The 20180-nt window shown below is 50.2% G+C and overlaps 1 protein-coding gene across 1 annotated transcript in view; it reads left to right on the forward strand.

The window, feature by feature from the left end:
- Window positions 1-20180, forward strand: part of huwe1 (HECT, UBA and WWE domain containing E3 ubiquitin protein ligase 1) — a 231924-nt gene that overhangs the window by 151874 nt on the left and 59870 nt on the right. Inside the window, 11 exon segments of the mRNA XM_078534896.1 lie at window positions 445-590; window positions 2232-2298; window positions 4338-4552; window positions 6000-6211; window positions 6442-6624; window positions 8384-8556; window positions 9694-9833; window positions 11623-11698; window positions 13912-14010; window positions 17024-17151; window positions 17975-18140. Of these exon segments, the coding sequence (XP_078391022.1) occupies window positions 445-590; window positions 2232-2298; window positions 4338-4552; window positions 6000-6211; window positions 6442-6624; window positions 8384-8556; window positions 9694-9833; window positions 11623-11698; window positions 13912-14010; window positions 17024-17151; window positions 17975-18140 (1605 nt within the window).

The raw sequence follows: 20180 nt of genomic DNA on the forward strand, positions 1-20180 counted from the left end.
TGCATTCACAGGGTGTGGCTGTTGCTGGCAGGGCCAGCGTTTAGTACCCATCCCTGTTTGCCTTTGATACGGTGATGGTGGTGGACACAACTTGAACCGCTGCTTTCGGTATGGTGAAGGTACTTGCTCAGGCACTGTTAATTGGCAAGATGTAAGATTTTGACCCAGCAGCAGTAGAGGAATGTGCAGGACTGGCTGAGAGAGATTTCGGGCCCCAATGTGCCCACTGCCCCCTCTCCTTGTGGGTGGTGAAGGCTGTGGGTTGGGAAGCCGCCAGCTACACTGGGTCTCCCAAGCAAGTATTAATCTGTCTCGTCTCCGGTTGAGATGTGATTCAGCGCTTGCGCAGCAGTGTGGTCGTAGGCAGGCGAGTTGTGCTTGAAACAGGAGCCATTTTGGATTTACAGAACATGCTTTTCTCTCTCCCCTTGCCCCTGACTGTAGCCGAGAAGGTTGAGGTGAAGCTGGTGAGTGTGAATCAGGAGCTGAGCCAGCTGCTGCAGGACGTGGGCGATGACATGTACCAGCAGTACCGCTCGCTGACACGGCAGGGCAGTGACTTCGATTCCCAGCAGAGTTTCACCATCAATGTGAGTAACCCTAGGATTGGGATGGGCTGGGCTGGGCCACAGAGTGAAGGGAAATGGGAAGGATTCAGAGTGCGAGGGGAAGCAGTGCGCAAACGTGCTGATTGCCACACATATTTCTAAAGCAACTTGCGCATGATCAGGATTGGGATATACTTGAGAGAGAGACCAGGGAAGGTCACTCAGGACAGTATGGGGGACGTACACCGAATCTTTTGGGTACATGTCAATGACTTGCATAATAATGGGGTACAGTATTGGTGGGGACAGGTCTATCACTGTATAGCTCTGGCAGGGGCGCATCTGTCACTATGTCACACTGGGGTACAGTACTGGTGAGGATGAGTCTGTCACTGTAACACGGGTGCAGTACTGGTGGGGACGGGTTTGTCACTGTATAACACTGGGCTACAGTACTGGTGGGGACGGGTCTGTCACTGTATAACACTGGGGTACAGTACTGGTGGGGACGGGTCTGTCACTGTGTAACCCTGGGCTGCAGTACTGGTGGGGAGGGGTCTGTCACTGTATAACACTGGGGTACAGTACTGGTGGGGACAGGTCTGTCACTGTGTAACACTGGGCTACAGTACTGGTGGGGACGGGTCTGTCACTGTATAACACTGGGCTACAGTACTGGTGGGGACGGGTCTGTCACTGTATAACACTGGGCTACAGTACTGGTGGGGACGGGTTTGTCACTATATAACACTGGGGTACAGTACTGGTGGGGACGGGTCTGTCACTGTGTAACCCTGGGCTACAGTACTGGTGGGGACGGGTCTGTCACTGTATAACACTGGGGTACAGTACTGGTGGGGACGGGTCTGTCACTGTATAACACTGGGGTACAGTACTGGTGGGGACGGGTTTGTCATTGTATAACACTGGGCTACAGTACTGGTGGGGACGGGTTTGTCACTGTATAACACTGGGGTACAGTACTGGTGGGGATGGGTCTGTCACTGTGTAACACTGGGATACAGTACTGGTGGGGACGTGTCTGTCACTGTATAACACTGGGGTACAGTACTGGTGGGGACGAGTATGTCACTGTATAACACGGGTACAGTACTGGTGGGGACGGGTCTGTCATTGTATAGCACTGGGGTACAGTACTGGTGGGGACAGGTCTGTCACTGTATAACACTGGGGTACAGTACTGGTGGGGATGGGTCTGTCACTGTATAACACTGGGGTACAGTACTGGTGGGGACGGGTCTGTCACTGTATAACACTGGGGTACAGTACTGGTGGGGACGGGTCTGTCACTGTATAACACTGGGGTACAGTACTGGTGGGGATGGTTATGTCACTGTATAACACTGGGGTACAGTACTGGTAGGAATGGGTATGTCACTATAATAAGGGTACAGTACTGGTGGGGAAGGCGCCATTGCTTGCAGAAAGATCTGTTTGACGTGGTGAGTTGAAGTGTATTCATCCTCCGGTGAAGAGTTCATTACTTCGCTGCATTCTTTTCATACTGCTCATTGGAATTGGAGCCCAAGTGCCGATCATACCTGGTGTTTTCTCGTGCAAAGCTTGACGAGCTGGTCTGCAGATGAAAAAGGTCTGAATTGTGAGCTTGTTTGGACCCTTAAGCGACATGCAATGTTTTAATTGTCACTTTGTAACTTGCAGACGCAGGTTTTTGTTGCTGATGGTGCTGCGACAGATGCCACACAGCCTGGTACATCTCAAGGAGAGGGTAAGTCTTCTGATCATGCAGTTCATTCCTCGTCAACCTGTGGCTCAATTCTCCGAGAAAATATCGTCCCCCCTCCTACCTCTCTCTATCTCTCTCTCTCTCTCTGTTAATTTCAGGCTCTTGAATGTTGGGCAGGGATCTTCCTGGATAATTCTTGTTCCTTTCCAGAATGCGGGCGCAGTTGGCAAGGCTGACGATTATTGCCCATCCCCGGTTTCCCCGAAAAGCTTGTGGTGAGGTCATCGCCTTAAACCAGTGCTGCTGCTTTGCGAGGCAGGGCAGGCTACTTCAGAGGGCGGATGAGAAATCGCCCGTATTGGTTTGGGGAGACTGGAGTCACGTGCAGGCCAGACCTGAGTGAGGGCAGCAGGTTTCCCTCCCTGAAGGTCGATTGTGAGCCAGTCGTGTTTTCAGGACCGTCCCATGGCTTCTTGGCCACTGATCTTTTTATCTCCAAGCTAAATTCAAATTCTCAAACTGCCGCGGCGGGATTTAAACTCGTGTCCTCTGGATTCTTCGTCAAGGCCTCTGGGTTGCTCGTCCACTGACACAACCACTGCAATTTTCCGTCCAAAATTCGCTTGTTTTTGATTAAGACTGCAGTACCCCTGCCGGCAGCTCAAATATATATTTTTAAAATGGCGTGTTTCGGATCTGAAAGTGAAACTGGCAATGCAGAGTACGTTACTTGTCAGAGGACCAGCCTGGTTTCTGAAATCCTTGGCCTGCCATCGGCCGTGTCTCAGTGGGTTCCATTCTTGTCCCTCGAGTTCAGAAGGCTTGAGAGTTCAAGTCTCCCTCCAGAGACGCGGACGTGTTATCTCGGTTGACCGTGCTCGGCCCTGTCAGGGGCTGGGGTGGTGCTGCACTGTCAGAGGCGCAGTCTTTCGGATGAGGCATTCACCTGAGGCCCCTGTCCTGTGAGCATGAAAGAGTTTGCGCCCCTGTTTGGAAGAGGAGCAGGGGAGTTCTCTCTGATGTCTGGATTTTAGGGAGGGATATAAACAATGCGTGCCTAGGCAGATGAGCAATGGTCACAGCCATGAACATGTATTCGTGGTGCAGGTGGGAACCTGACTGGAGAGGTTAAGGCCTGGATTTGAGAGAGAGGGAGAGAGAGATGGGGGGGAAAACGAGAAAGCAGCAGATTTTATCCCTCAACCTCTGGCCATTATCTCAGTGCTTGTTTGTGGGAGCTTGCTGTGTGCCAATTGGCTGCCCCATTTCCTACACTACGGCTGTGACTACACTGCAGAAGTGCTTCATTGACTGTAAAGTGCTTTGGGGAAAGTATGTTGTAAATGCTGTTGTAGAAATGTTAATCTTTTTACAGCATCAGGATTTCCTATCTCAATTTGGCTTGAATGAGATTGGAGATTTGTTTAGTTCCGGCCAGGTAGCAGTCTGTTCAGTGGATCTTGTATATGTTGGTTGATTGACACTTTCTTACCCTGCTCTTTCACCCACCCAAAACCCCTTGCTTGTTAATGTCCCTTACCTGAAATGGTAAATGATTCACTCTTCACGTTCCCTCCCTTTCAAAACAGCTGACGTTTCCACCCCCCCCCACCCCAACACACACACACACAAAAAAAACCTTAACTCCCCCATTCTTACAAACTGCCACCCCATTTGCAACTTGCCGTTCCTCTGTAGAGTGCTGCTTTCTCGTTTTTCCCCTCTCTCTCTCTCTCTCTCTCTCTCTCTCTCTCTCTCTCTCTCTATGGCTGTGACCATTGTACGTCAATCCTTCTTCATCTGCCTAGGCGGACACTGTTTGTATCCCCCCCTAAATCCTCCAGCCTCTCCACTCCCTGCTGCACCTTAAAGACCTCCTCCCTCTTTGACCAAGCTTTTGGTTACCCGGCCTAATCATTCCTCCTCTGGCTCGGGGCCTGTTTTTTTGCCTCTGGGACGTTTTCCCCCTATATCAAAGATGCTCTACGAACACAAGTCGTTTGCTTTCCTTCTGAGGGCTGCAGGCTTAACCGGGGTTTATCCAGCCCCTGCATTAACCTACCTTTCCCTTGGGTGCGCAGTTTCCACACCAGAGGAGAACCGGGAAGGCAAGAAGGACAAGGACAGCGACAAAGCCTCCGAAGACGGGAAGCAGAAGGCGAAAGCCAGCAAGCCCCTCATGCCGACGTCCACCATCCTGAGGCTACTGGCCGAGCTGGTGCGCTCTTACATCGGCATCGCCACCCTGATAGCTGGGTACAACTACACAGCTGGCCAGTCTGAGCTGATCAAAGAGGTGAGGGAACCATGTGCCAATGCCATGAGTCAGGCTGAAGCATTGAATTGTTAGCGCTGTGCTTTTTGGGAGAGGCAATAATATGTACCATGGGTGAATCAGTAAGAGTTGTTTCCCCCACCTCCAGCCCTTAACTGAATCAAGAATAGCTTCAACGACATAGAACTACATTTAACGTACAGCTTTTCGGCCCATCCGATTCATGTTTTTTAATTCTTTCACGGGACGTGGGCGTCTCTGACTAGGACAGCATTTTTGTTGCCCATCCCTAATTGCCCCTTGAGAAGGTGGTGGTGAGCCACCGCTTTAAACCGCTGCAGTCCCGTGTGGTGTAGGTGCACCCGCAGTGCTGTTAGGGAGGGAGTTCCAAGATTTTGAGCCAGCGACAGTGAAGGCACGGCCGATATATTTCCAAGTCAGGATGGTGAGTGACTTGGAGGGGAGCTTCCATGTGGTGGTGTTCCCATGTGTCTGCTAGCCTTGCCCTTCTAAGCGGTATAAGTCATAGGTTTGGATGGTGCTGTTGAAGGAGCCTTGGTGAGTTGCTGCAGTGCATCTTGTAGATGGTACACACACTGCTGTTACTGTGCATTGGTGGTGGAGGGAGTGAATGTTTGTGGATGGGGGTGTCAATCAAGCAAGGCTGCTTTGTCCTGGTTGATGTCGAGCTTCTTCAGTGTTGCTGGAGCTTCACTCATCCAGGCAAGTAGAGAGTATTCCACCACACTCCTGACTTGTGCCTTGTAGGTGGTGGACAGGCTCTGGGGAGTCAGGAGATGAGTTACTCTCCTCAGGATTCCCAGCCTCTGACTTTCTCTTGTAGCCAGAGTATTTACATGGCTGGTCCAGTTTAGTTTCTGGTCAGTGGTAACCCCAGGATGTTCACAGTGGGGGATTCAATGATGGTAATGCCATTGAATGTCAAAGGGAGATGGTTAGGTGTTCTCTTGTTGGAGATGGTCATTGCCTGGCACTTGTGTGGTGCAAATGTTGTCTCGGGTCCCTACGAGCCTCCTCTCACCCCCTACTTGATTTCCTCCATTCACCATATCCTTCTATTCCTTTCTCCCTCATGTTTATCCAGTATCTATTTAAATGCATTGACACTAGCTCCCACAGGGAGTGGCCGAAGGGAATAGTTCCACATTCTCATCACTCTCTGGGTAAAGAAGCTCCACCTGAATTCCCCAATTAGACTTATTAGCGACTGTCTTATATTAATGGCTCCCTAGTTCTGGTTCCGCTGCAGTCCGTGTGGTGTAGGTGCTGTTAGGGAGGGAGTTCCAGGATTTTTGACCCGGTGACAGTGAAGGGACGGCCGATATAGTTTGAAGTCAGGATGGCCTATGACTTGGCGGTGGTTGTGGTGACTGAGTGCCTGTTTACTGTGTGTTCACTTCAGGGTTCTAATTCAGGTTCTCTCCCTCTCTGGTTCCTCCTGGTGCAGGATTGCAGCGTCCTGGCGTTCGTCCTGGATCACCTATTGCCCCAGACCCAGAACGTGGGGGACAAGGACACACCAGCGCTGGCCAGGCTCTTCCTGGCTAGCTTGGCGGCAGCGACGCAGAGCACTGAGGCTCAGGCCGCGTTGGTCAACGAGGTCAAAGCAGCCCTCAGCAGAGCGCTGGCTATGGCAGAGAGCACCGAGAAACATGCCAGGTAACTACCGAAGCAAAGGCTCTTGTGGCTTCAGTTTTTAAAATTTCCTTTCGGCGTGTTGAGTTTCCAAAATCTGCTGCTAATGCGTCTGTATTACACAAACCTCTGATCCCGAGTGCAACGACTTAGCAATATTGGTCTGAACGCACTTGCCCCAAGTGCGGACTGTAGAATTGATCAGCTCGAGAGCCAGAATATTAATCTTGTTCCATACGATGCCCTCCCCACAGGCTACAGGCAGTGATGTGCATCATTAGCACCATTATGGAGTCCTGCCCGTCCACTTCCAGCTTCTACAGCAGCAACGCTGTCAAAACGCAGCACAACGGCATGAACAACATCATCCGACTCTTCCTGAAGAAGGGGCTCGTGAATGACCTGGCCAGAGTGCCCCACAGTCTCGACTTGTCCAGGTAAAATAGCTTCTCGTCTTTAAGTCGGAACGACCATCTTCTGACCAGGAGTCTTTATGTTTTAGTGAAGATTTGCAACTTCACTTCGTGTTCTCCAATAGTGAATGATTACTGACCTGTGCCTTCTCAAGATCCTAACTGATGGTGTGGTGGTTCTGTGCCCCAGTCTGGCAATGCCAGTGCTGGACAAGAATTTGGCACCCAATTTAGGGCACCCATTGTTAGTATCTTAACACTGCCTGGGCAGGTACAGCATGGGGTTAGATACAGAGCAAAGCTCCCTCTACACTGTCCCCACCAAAAGCTCCCAGGGCAGGTAAAGCACGGGGTTAGATACAGAGTAAAGCTCCCTCTACACCGTCCCTGTCAAACACTCCCAGGACAGGCACAGCACGGGGTTAGATACAGGGTAAACCTCCCTCTACACCGTCCCTATCAAACACTCCCAGGACAGGTACAGCACGGGGTTAGATACAGAGTAAAGCTCCCTCTACACCATCCCTATCAAACACTCCCAGGACAGGTACAGCACGGGGTTAGATACAGAGTAAAGCTCCCTCTACACTCTCCCCATCAAACACTCCCAGGACAGGTACAACACGGAGTTAGATACAGAGTAAAGCTCCCTCTACACCGTCCCCATCAAACACTCCCAGGGCAGATACAGCACGGGGTTAGATACAGAGTGAAGCTCCCTCAACAATAGAACAATATCTTTTTCACAATCTCAAACGCCATATGGCTCCATTGTGATGTTTCTGCAGGAGCTGCTCTTGGGTTTTCTCTGCAAGTTTGATAGGAATTGCTGAATTATAGACATGTTCCATTAGCCCAGGAGGACTTGAGTTCAGGTATTCCTGCCTCATCTCACGTAGGAACCTTATCCCAGTCACTATGGATGGATCACGACCACACCTTGGAAGTGAAAGCTGATACCCAGTCCTGCAAAATTTTTCATTCTTACAGAACGATAATTTTCCTTCTTTAAGGTTTTGGTTGGGAATGTCGTTGGGGGTGGAGGGGGAGAACAATTAAACTAAGTTAAATTGTACATTCAACAGAATATTGAATAGACTGATTCTGCTGATCTGGTGTGGGTCTTGCTGAGGAATTGAAGGGTTATACTCTTCAGGAAAGACTGATCTGCTGGGGTTCGTCTCTATAGCTGGGGTGACCCCTTTGAGGTTTTTAAAATACGAAAAGGTTCGATGGGATAAGCAGAGATGAAGTTCTCACTCGTGCGAGACAACAGAGCCAGGGGCCAACAGTATAAGGCAGTCAGTAATAAATCCAACCGGGGAATTCAGGAGCAACGTCTTTACCCAGAGAGTGGGGAGAATATGGAACTCGGTCCCACAGGGAGTGGTCGAGGTGAATAGTGTCAACGCGTTTAAGGGGGAAGCTGGATAAACACACGAGGGGGAAAAGGAATAGAAAGTTGATGGGTGAGATGAAGAGGGGTGGAATGAGGGATGTGGCTTATATGGAACACAGAAACCAGCATAGACCTGTTGGGGCCCAGTGTGGGGTTGAGGTTGCAGTCAGATCAGCCATGATCTTACCAAATGGCGGAGCAGGCTCGAGCGGCCTACACCTGCTCCTAATCCGTACGTTCGTATATGCATATTTCTGTACCGCATCAGTTTTGTCATAATGTTGGGGCGTCTTCTCGTTCAAAGACGTGACGGTGTTCTGGTGATTTTTGCAACAGTAATAGATTACCCAACTTGATTTCTTTTCCGTGTTTTTTGTTTTGAAGTCCCAACATGGCAAACACGGTGAATGCTGCGTTGAAGCCTTTGGAGACGCTTTCTCGCATCGTCAACCAGCCAAGTAGCCTCTTCAGCAGCAAGAACGCTTCAAGCAAGAACAAATCGGAGCAGGATACGCACATCACGAGCGGTGATGCTAACGGCAACCAGCCAGACTCTGGTAAGTACCGTAACCGGTAACCCTGTCAGCAGCAAATTGCATTTACATAGCGCCTTTAACGCAGTAAAACGTCCCGAGGTGCTTCACGGGAGCATTATCCAACAAAACTTGACATCGAGCCACGTGAGACATTAGGACAGGAGACCCAAATCTTGGTCAAAGAGGTAGGTTTTAAGGGGGACGTTAAAGGAGAGGGAGGCAGAGAGAGAATTCCAGCACTTGGGGGCCTAGGCCGCTGAAGCGTGGAAGGTTGCTGGGTTTGAGGTGTTTTACGTTGTGAGTACGGCGAAGAGAAATTATTTCCTGCGGAGAGCAAGGGGGAGGCATTGCCTTGAAAGTGGAGCCAGGCTGTTGAGGGGCAATGCCAGGAAACAGTTGTTCGTAGAAAGAGGGGTGGAAACCCCGCGTTAAAAGCTGTTGAGGCTCGGTGGGTGGGGGGGGGGTCAGTTGAAAATTTCAGGGCTGAGGTAGAGGGGCAAAGGGAGGCGTGGCGTAGTGGTATTGTCGCTAGACCCAAGGTAATGCTCTGGGGATTCGGGTTCGAATCCCACCACGGCAGATAATGAAATTTGAATTCAATAAAAATCTGGACTTAAGCCTAATAACTACCTTTTTTTAAAAAAAAACTATTGTCAATTGTCGTAAAAACCCATCTGGTTCACTAATGCCCTCCGGGGAAGGCAATCTGCCGTCCTTACCCAGTCTGGCCTATGTGTGACTCCAGAGCCTCAGCAATGTTATTGCCCCATAAATGGCCTGAGCAAGCCATTCAGTTCATGGGCAATTAGGGATGAGCAATAAATGCTGATGTCGCCAGCAACGGCCACATCCCATGAGCGAATTTTTTAATAAGTGTTATGGAACCAAGGTAGGCAGATTGAGTTTGAATGCCATTCAGCCGTGACCTAATTGAACAGTGGAACAGTAAGTGAGGGGCCGAATGTCCCCTCTCTTTCCCCCCCGCCTCAGCCCCCTGCCTGTTCCTATCCCATTTCGAGCCCCTCCCAATGCTCCAACCACAATCACCCATACTCAATGTTAGGAAATTTTAAAGGCATCATTTAACGGAGGTTGTTCAAACTCCTGCTGGTGCAGAGCTGATTCTTCTTTTTAAATCCTCTTCCATCAATTGTGCAGGTGAGACTGGAGAGACTGAGGCGCAGGAAGACCACGCCCCGACTGGAGTGGTGGACAGCGATATTATGGATGGAGAGACGGAAGCGGATACGGTGGTGATAACTGGGCAGTCGGAAGTCCTCAATGCCCAGGAGATGCAGGTAGCGGCTCTCCTTCCGCCTTCTCTCGGACGTGTATCTCTGGTACAAGGCTAAAAGCGAACCGAGCACTGAGGCTTCATTTCTCGAGGGATAGAATTGAAAGACAGGAGAGTTAAGTTAAACTTGTGCAGGTCCTGGGTTAGACCAAGGAATATTGTGCGCAGCTACGGTCTCCACTTTATCAAAAGGAATATCGAGGCATTGGAGAAGGTCTAAGAAAGATATGCAGGGATAATATCATAAGAAATAGGTACAGGAGGAAGCCATTCGGCCCCTTGAGCCTCCTCCCCCATTCAGTAAGATCATGGCTGACCTGGTTGTGTCTTAACTCCACTTTCCTGTCTGCCCCCATAACCCTTGACTCCCTTATCGATCAAAACTCTGTCTGACTCAGCCTTGAATATATTCAATGAGCCAGCCTCCACTGCTCTCTGGGGGTGAGAATTCCACAGACTAATGACCCCCTGAGAAGAAATTCCTCCTCATCCCCGTCTTCAACGGGAGACCCCTTATTCTGAAACTGTGCCCCCCTCGTTCTAGCGGGGGGAAACATCCTCTCAGCATCCACCCTGTCAAGCTCCCCTCAGAATTTTACATGTTTCAATAAGATCACCCCTCATTCTTCTCAACTCCAATGGGTACAGACCCAACCCGCTCAACCTTTCCTCATAAGACAAAGCCCTTCATCTCTGGAATCAGCCAAGTGAGCCTTCTCTGAACGGCTTCCAAGGCAAGTTGAGCCTTCCTTAACTAAGGAGACCAAAACAGTACCACGACAGAGAGGTTATAACTATCAGGAAAATTTGAAAGTCTGGAGTTCTGCCCTCCAGAAGGAGAAAGCTGAAAGTTGACTTCTCGCAGAGGTCTGTAAGATTATGAAGGTGTTTGATAGAGTAGTCATAGAAAACATACTTCCCCTTGTGGGTGAGTCTAAAGCAACAGGCATTCACTACAAGACAATCGCTAACAAATCCAATGGGTAATTCAGGAGGAGCTTCGTTACCCATGGAGCGGCAAGAATGTGAAACTCGCTCCCTCAGAAAATCATGTAATCATTTTCCGGGAATCGAGAAAAAGGCATGAGGCCGAAAGGAGTAGAAGGATATGTTGATGGGGTGGGCGCAGTCTCATGTGCAACAGAGACACCAGCATGAGACAGTTGGGCTGAATGGCCTGTTCCTGGGCTGTAGATTCAATGTAGCTCAGTGTATGTAGGGTGGAGAGTTCTGGCTGTGTTGTATGATTCATGTTTCTGTGAAGTTAAAATATTGCTTTTCAAGCACCGCAGAGAACAGGCTCAAAAGATTGCCAACCCTTGGCCAAGGCTGGCTCTGGCTATTAAATTTTGGGAAACGAAGCAGGGAGAGCACCCAAGATCACCCTTGCTGCTTGATTCCTCCTTTACCACGTGCAATATTAGTGTCTACGTTTCCCCTCCCCGCCGGCCCACCCCACTTTTCATTGCGAGACGACCTACGTAAGTGGTGTGGAAGCCCTGCTCTTTATTGGAATTGCCGTGCTTGCCTGTTGATGGATACCAAGGAAAGGAGAGAAACCAGCACCAAACACCCTGCTTGGTTCATCTCCCACAGGTGGGCACGTCGAGCCAGGTCTGATCTGGGGTGGGACATTGCTGGAGAGGTGCTGGGCTCCACATGGACCTCGAGAGAGAATTGTGTCGCCGTTGCAGCGCAACAGAGGGTGGAGCGGCTGGGAGGGTTTTGTGGGGCTTTGCGAAAGTGCCGTCTTTTCTATTCCTTCCTGAGGCGCTTGCCATTGTGCTTCCCAGGTTGAGAACGAGCTGGAGGATCTTATCGATGAGTTGCTGGAAAGAGACGTGGAGACCGTGAGCAGCACAATCATCGGTAAGACGTGCACGTCACCCGGTCATGGAGGGCGGCCGCAGCTCGGAATGTGCTTGGGCACCCCCTATTTACTCCGCTGTCTCCTGGCTGCTCCACGTGGGCCTTTTGGTTTCCAGTGTTTCCTCTCTTTCCCCCGCCTCCTCTGATTTGGGTTTCAAAAGATCCAAGCAGGGCCAAAACCATTGATCGGAAAATTTTGGGCTTAATCAGAAAGAGAGAAAAAAAAAAATTGGTGCAATTTTCAGTGAACTTCAGTGAGGCACCGTGGGAGGAACGGAAAAAATGCAGAGGGGTATTTTTTTGGGGAAAGTCATATACTGCTAGTCTCAGCAAGGGAGGGACTGCAGTCTTTATCTCACCGTTTATGCCACCTCGAGACTGATTGATTAATGCCACCTTTCGGAGGGTAAATTAAGGGGTTTAAAAACTCAAATCAGAAGGCCCAGTAGTCACGAGGGTGGGGTTGGGGGCACACGGATAAACGGCCAAAAAAATGTGACCGACCTTTCGTTTCCCCCCACGGTATAAAAGTGCAGCGTGGGAAAAAACGTACACAGCAGCCCAGTCAGCATCTGAAACGAGAAAAGATCTATGGGGTTGTGATGAAGAGATTCCACCACCTCTCCCCCCCCTCCGACCACCACCACCATCACTACCTGAAATCCCGTCCACCTGGGCGCTTGCCGTTGTACGGTTCCCCTGATTTCCAACAGGGAAAGCGGGTGACGTTGCACGGGCCCTTTAAGGAAGTTGAAATGGGACACACTGGAGGGGTGGGGGGTGGGGGTGGTGGTGGGGGAGAGAGACGGGGACGGAGAGGTTTCCGCCAGTGGCAAGCATCGGCTCAAATTTAAGAGGGGCAGGGAGACGGAGAGGGGGGAAAAGCTGGGGAGGATGGTCACCACAAAACCCCTGCCTGTCCTTTGCTGGGGGAGCGACGTTGTCAGAAACTCGGTGGGGGGGGTGCAAAAGACTTGGGTAAGTGAATGGTTCCGAAGCCAAGAGCTGTGCTTGAGAGGGAAAATAGATGGATTTCACAACAAGGAGGGAGGGGAGTGGGGGGCGAGTGTTGGAATGTTTATTTTTTTTTATATATATATATATATATATATATATACACACACATATAAAAGAAATGCAGGGAACTTCTTCCGAATCCTCCATTCAGGCACGTAAAGAGGACGCTGGAGCGAGAAGACTGTTTGCTTTGCAGAATGTTGGTGAGGTGGCTTGTTAAAGCTGTACACGGTGAAAAAGAGGAATGATTTAGCTTCTTCCGAAACCCAGTGATTTTTTCCCCACTGGCGTAGTGTTTGTGCTCGTGTTTGTGTGTGTTGTGGAGTTGTGCAAGTAATTTTTTCCCCCCCTCGCTTTGTCTGCCTTGTTCCTCTTTTTAGTTGCCGTGCACCTTCCCAAAAGCCTGCTCTTGTGCCTCCGCTGATAGCCTGAAACCGGCAGCTTGGAGGCAGCTCATTCCAGTTTTGCCACCACTCACACATCCCTGCCCATCTGTTTTCTCCTCCCTGTATCCCTTGCCCCGCACAGAGAGTGAGAGGCGTGGCTCAGGTTCGGCTCCCAGAGATTCAGGGGGGTAAAGACGCACTTAGTTACTCGTTTGTGCCGCAGTAGTGGGGCGACCTTCTGCCCATCACGGCCGGCCTTTCGCATCCGACCCCTTCCAGCATCGCGTTCGCAGAAGGCTTTAAACAGGCAGTGGAAAACGGTCGGGCACTGTCCAAAATTAGGGGATTAAGTATCACTTTCCCATCCCTGCTTTGTGCCAAGTGATGGCATTGAGAGGTGAGAAAACTGACGGGCATTGGAATTTAAACTGATGGGTGCTGCCTGACAAAATTGGGCCCAAAGGGTTGATTCCCGTTCCTAAGGAAGCTCTTGAGACCTTAAAAATACTTAATGGGGGCACCTCCTGAGACTGTACAATGACACACGCTCTGCTTAAAGTGTACACACTGGACCTACGAGTAACAATGCTCTGCCTGCCATAGTCCGTCCCGGTTCAGCACCTGCACACCAAGAGGAATTAAAAAAAAAACAATGATCAAAGCTAACAAGTGCAAATATTGTGGGTGGGGGAAAAATGCCAAATATCAAGTACCAAAGACGATGGTATGTTGTGGAAAATGCAGAATGCACTGTCGTGGGCTTGCATTCACTTTTTCTTTGTATTTTATTTCCTTCCTCTGGCGCTACAGCTTGCAGAAGTACTGAGGATGAGTCCCAGGAGGATGTGTTGATGGATGAGGCTCCCTCAAATCTCAGTCAGGCACCCACCCTGCAGGCTAACCGAGAAGGTACAACAAGAAAAAAAACTGTCTTTACTGCTGTGCAGAAGGAGAGCCCTTAAAATACCAACCCTGCATCGTCATCAGTTTTTTTTTTAAAAAGAGAAAAAAAGGGGAAAGAAAATTAAAATAGCTTCGCGTGTGCAGCATGCGAGTAATGAGCACTGCACAAACCTTTGGGATGGTAAAGGACTCGTATCTGATCATCCCCCTCCCATCCACCTCTCCACTCTCATCTCATTCCTTCCCTCCTTCCCCATCTTGACCAAGCCGACCCCTTCCTCTCCTCTCCTCTCTCCCTCCTGATATTCATCCGTCTCTCCAGTAGTTGCTCCGTCCGCAGTCATGGTCCCCCTCACTTCATCTCTCCATTCCCCTTCACCCACCATTTCGTAGCCGGGCGCGCAATAGGAAGTGGGACCAGTCGACGCCTAGGGACTAATCTGTATTTTTTTTGGCTGCCTTGGCTTTCTCCTTTGTTTTACACGGATGCCAGTTTTCAGAAAATACGGTTACACCAAAAACTTGGGGTGGGGGGTGGGTGGTGGAAGGGAGAAGGTTTGGGCAGTTCTACTGGTTACCCGAATGTGAAAGAGACCCTTCTTAAATTGAAAGAATTAAGCATGCCTCCTCCCAAGGGTGAGGGTTTCGATGTCCAAATTTGCCTGACTGTCCCTTCTTGAGTAGTGGGGCGGGATGGTGCTGACACAGATCCTGGTTGGATCAGTGCCAGGGAGGTTAAACCAGACACAAACTAATAACTTTAAGGTTGGACAAACCTCATGGTAAAAGTAAATATTGGAATGATGGTGCAACACTGCTCCTTGTTATCTTCGAGCTGGTAACAAAGCCATCCCTCGACCAGCGGCATTACCGAGCTCTGGTTTTGTGACCACTAGTGGGCACATTTATATAGCGCCTTTAATAGAAGAGGTCGCAAGGAAATTCACTGGAGCATTATCGGACAGCGTTTGACACTGAGCCACTTAGGGGGATATTGGGGCAGGAGACAAAGGATTAGGGAGGGAAATCCATAGCTTAGAGCCTGAATGGCTGAAGCTACAACTGCACAGAGCCCTCGGAGGGCTGTGGGGCTGGAGGAGATTACAGAGGTGGGGGAGAGGATGTTAGGGTGGTTGAGGCAACAGAGGTATTTGAAGTCCGAACAAGAATTTTAAATTTGGCTCCCAGATCGGCAGCGCCTCAGTGTAGGTTAGTGAGCCCAGGAGGCGATCGTGACTCGGTGCGAGCGAGGATGCAGGGCTGCAGAGTTTCGGATGAGCGGAAGTTCATGGAAGATAGGTCAGCCACAAGAGCGCCGGAGCAGCCGGGTCTGCGGGTAACAAAAGGCAAGGATGAGGATTTCCGCAGTGGATAAGCTGAGTCGGCTAATACGGGTGTTGTTGCGGATGTAAGTAGATGCTCTGTGTGGTGGGGCTATGGGGTCAACTGAAAGCTCAACTCCAGGTCAGACAGGGCAGCGAATGTGTGAACAGTCTGAGACGGTGGTGGCCAGGGAGCAGGGGAGGGAGTGAGCTTTCGATTCTGTGCATAGTCTGTCGCTGTCAGGTCAACATTTCTTGCAGCTTGGGTTTGTGACTGTCTCGTGCGGCGGAATCCTCTTGCCCCAGTTGTTCACAGTGACGGTTTTGAACTATCTTAGCTCTACCCTAGCCATCCTGCTACTTCTGTTACTGTGGCGTGTTCTGAGGGAACAGTGCCGTTCGGTTGTGGCGGTAACTTTGCTGACTGGTTCCTAACATTGAATGTCAGTGTCTCCCAGATCTCCACTACCTCGAAGGACAAGGGCAGCAGGCACATGGAAACACCGCCACCTCCAATCCCGTTCTCCACCCCCAGTCGAGTCTCGCACAACACCCTGACTTGACATCTCACCCCCTTGCCTCATCATCACTGGGTCAAAGACCCTCGGACACCCAACCTAACAGATCTGTGTTAACACCTTCACACAGACTGCAGTGGCTCGCCACCGCCTTCCTATGGAACAAGGAGGGATGGGCAATAAATGCTGGCCTTGCCAGCGACACAGAATGCATATAAAACTTGCAGGTTAATGCTACTGCAATGGGAAACATGTGAATAGGTAATGCTAGTGCTAATTGGCATTCACTGTTTTAACAAGGAGTCCTGAGAGATACGGGGACTGTACTGCTGAGTGCTCGCTCCCCCCTCACTTACTGTTTGGGTGGGAGGGGGATGCAGAGGGGCACATGTGGAACGAAATAGGGCCATATTTAATAGCAAAAACTAAACACTGGGGAGGGGCAGCTAAGCTGCTATAAAATCAATTAGGTAAAATGCCAGTGGTAGTGCTATTCAAGAGTGTAATCCACAGCGTGAAACGAGAGGTCAGCTGTACAGCTTTTGGCTCTCTACCTTCGGAGTTTCACTCTGCTCATGCACCCCGAAGTCCTCAATCGATGGCGCTTTAGGCATTGGGCCCGGCTTCAAAACCTCACCGCAGCTGCCTCCCATGTGCCAGCTTGGCGCACCTAAGTGAATTGGTGGTGGTAATGGTGGGAAGGGGGTACAGTAGGTGGGCACGAGGGTTAATCCATACTGCTCCGAAGCAGCACTACGGGAATGCTACAACGTCTGAGGTGCTGCCTTTCAAATAGAGGCATCAATCCAAGGCTTCATCTGACTGCTCGGTTGAATGTTGAAGATCCCGTGGTGCAATTGGAAGAAGAGATTGAGAGTCCTCCCCTGCATCTGGTGGCAACATCTTTCCCTCAATCGCCATCAGAAAGTCAGATCAACTGATCATTTACCTCATTGCTTTTTGAGATCTGCCCATGTGCAAAATTGCTACCGCATGTACCTACATAATTGTAAGCAAAATGCTTTGAGCTGTTTGAGTGAATGATTGGGCACTGCAGGATTTAATTTAGTTAAGTCGGTTAATTTTGTCCCATGAAGTTAACTTACAAACTAAACCTGACATCGGGTCCAGCTACTAGAGGTCCGGTTGCTCCATTTACCACTGCTCTCCTTTGCACAGATTCTATGAACATCTTGGACCCTGACGATGAGGAACACACACAAGAGGAAGATAGCAGTGGAAGTAACGAGGACGATGATGACAGCCAGGATGAGGATGAGGAAGAGGAGGAAGATGAAGATGATCAGGTGAGGATGTGCCTGGAGCCTGCTCGAATCGGGTTCATCTTCACCACTCCCCCACCTCACCACGAGTTACAGCAGTCTTCCAACACTAAGGCCCTGGCATGGGCTTGGTTGCCAGGTCACTGTCCCCACAAGTAGGTGGCATTCTTGAATGGGTTCTTGCTGGCGTTAGAAGCCCAAGCCTACATGCCTGCCTGAGGTGCCCAGCTCTTCAGACCTCCACCAATCAGGTCAAACTGTGATGGAGGAGGCACCATTTCTTTGTCAAGTGGTGCATGCCAAACCCCTGCCCCCCACCCAGTTAGTCCCGCTCCCTGGCACTGTCCCCAGAGCCCTGTAAAACCTTTCCCTTGAAATGAGGAGTTGAGTGGATGCATTTTAAGGGGCAGCTAGATCAGTACCTGAGGAAGAAAAGAACAGAGTGATATGTTGATAGGGCTAGAACGAAGGAGGCTTTTGTCATGCATAAACACCAGCTTAAAGCAGCTGGGCTGAAAGACCTCCTCTACTGTAAATTCCATCCAATTCAGTTTGGGAAGTTATTATTGAATCTGCTTCCACTCTCTACTCTGCTGCACGTCTTGTGTAATTCTGACCTGTTTTAAGTAGTTTTCCAATTTCTGTTGCATTCATCCCTCTATCTGGCGCAGTTTGCCCGTGGAATAGAGGTCAGAGACCAGGAGGTTGCGGTGAGTGCTGACTTGACTTGGGCTGCCACAGAGTGGAAATCTACTCTACGCTTTCAGGGGCAGCAGCCTGGGGTTTAAAACAACGGCCTATTCACTGGGATGTGTGTGTGTGCGTGTGTGCGTCATTGTGTATGCAGGATGACGAGGAGGGCGAGGAAGAGGAAGGGGACGAGGATGACGAGGATGAGGAGGGATCCGAGATGGAGCTGGATGAAGACTACCCGGATATTGACGAGTCGCTCGTCCGCTTCGACAGAGAGGACGACCTGATCATCGAGTTCGATAACATGTTTTCCACTGCAGGTAAGGGGCTGTCTTCAGTGGAGGGCTGACCCTTGTTGGCCACGAGCACTGGTTGGGGATTCACTCAAGGCCCACTAGCTACTTCAGTTGCAAAGCACGCCTGATCTGCTAGTCAGCAGTGTAAACACACATGTGTAGCTAAAGCCTGAAACAAAAACCAATTGTGGGACCTCATGACGGGCAAGGCAACACCTCAATAAGGGTTGAACCCCCTCGCCTGGTTCAGGCGAAGAGTCTCGTTCAATGTGAATGATGAACCGTTTATTTTTCTCAAATTTTAGCTGTGCAGTTCATGGTCCAACATTAAACCTTTTCCTCCTTTATGCGTTCCTCTAAAATGTGCGATTTGTTGATTCTTATTCTGAAGGGTGAAATGTACGAGCTATCCTGTCGGTAGATTTCAGTTCAGCCAATGGGCAGCCATCCGTCTGATCCAAAGCTGCTGTTGACAGAATCCTGGGCGCCAATGATAAGGGCCGACTCTTGGCGATGGGCGCGTCAGGGTGAAGCTATTTGTGCATGCCTTTGCGATTGTTGGGGGAGTGTGTATTACTGGGAGCGAGGGAAGGCTATTTTACGGGAGGTTGCACGCTCCAAGAAAAGGAAAATCTCGGGAACGTTGCATTTTTTTCAAAATAAAAACTCCCTCCCCCTTTCCTCTCTCGTGTGAATCCGAGGAACGCAAGTTGATTCGTCAGCCTGCTAGTGTGTAGCGAAGCTGTGTAGTGACTTTACTGAGATTGAAAAACCAGGGTCCGGTTCCGGTGAGGATTTGCCCCACTTTTTTTTTTTAGCCATTTAAGTGGATAGATACTGAAAACGAGAAGTATTTTAAAACAGCAAATGCACCAGACTTAGCATTGGGCGTGGGGGTGTGCGGAAGGGGAGTGGCGTGTGGTGCTGGCAGAGAAGGATGTAATTAAGAAGTGTGTTGAAAACGGTGTTGTGGCCTTACAGCGATTTAAAACCACTTTGCCTAACGTTAGTGGGCGGATAGTTTCGCTGCAGGCCCATGAAGCTGGAACTTGGCCAGCAGTGAGACCCACTGGGTCGCCGAACTGTCCCGGACGTGCTCCTGACCCTTGAGGTGCCAAGATTTTCCCTTTGAACGTCCCTGACCGTACTTGGTGTTTTCAGCCACAGAGGCCTGAGAGAGTGACCACGTTGTGCTTTCAATGAAGGATCGGATAATCTTGGTTCAAAGCCGTTAGGCAGAAAGGCTGGCAGCACTGTGCTGCGGCAGTAGCTTTCTTTTGGTAGTGGAGGGGGGGGTTTAGTTTTCATGACCGCACAGAGCGGGGAAGAGGATGGGGTAGGTTGAGTGTGAGAACTTGTCCTAGCTCCTCCAATATACGAGGCAGAGGAGCTGTTGACTGGAAATGTAGCTTCTGTCGACGGCAGAAGGCAATTATGGCAAAAGGCTGAATAGGTTGGGACAACTCCTTCTGAAAAAAAAAAGCCAAGGTGACCTGTGATGGAAGTGTTTAAAATGGTAGAGGGATTGGGGTAGGGCAGATGTGGAGGAGGTGTTTCCACTTGGGGTAAAGAGCCTGAAAACCAGGAGCCATCAGTTCAAAATAACCAATCGAATAAGGAATTCAGGAGAAACTTCTTTACCCAGAGAGTGGGGGAGAATGTGGAACTCGCGGCCACAGGGAGTGGTCGAGGTGGATCGTGTCGATGTGTTTAAGGCGGTGGGTGGGGGCGGGTGGGGGAAGCTGGATAAACACACGAGGGAGAAATTAATAGAAGGATATGGGGGTGATGAGGTATTTGGAGTTGTAGGAGGCTCTGGTGGAGCACGGACACTGTTGGAGGGGCCGAATGGCCTGTTCCCATGCTGTGACAAAACGTAATTCCACTGACATTGGGAAGTGGTAAGTGGTTGGTTTGGTTTGGGAGGGTGGAGATTGTGATACCACGAAGGTGGGGTTTGGGGGTAGGGGGCAGTTGTAGAGGTCACCGGCAGTGGAAGTCAATGTGTGCACACTCTTCTAGTTACTGATAAACCTTTAACCGAACCAAACGACCAAAAGCATG

The sequence above is a fragment of the Cetorhinus maximus genome, unplaced genomic scaffold, assembly GCF_964194155.1.
Source record: "Cetorhinus maximus unplaced genomic scaffold, sCetMax3.hap1.1 HAP1_SCAFFOLD_138, whole genome shotgun sequence".
NCBI classification, from domain to species: Eukaryota; Metazoa; Chordata; class Chondrichthyes; order Lamniformes; family Cetorhinidae; genus Cetorhinus; species Cetorhinus maximus.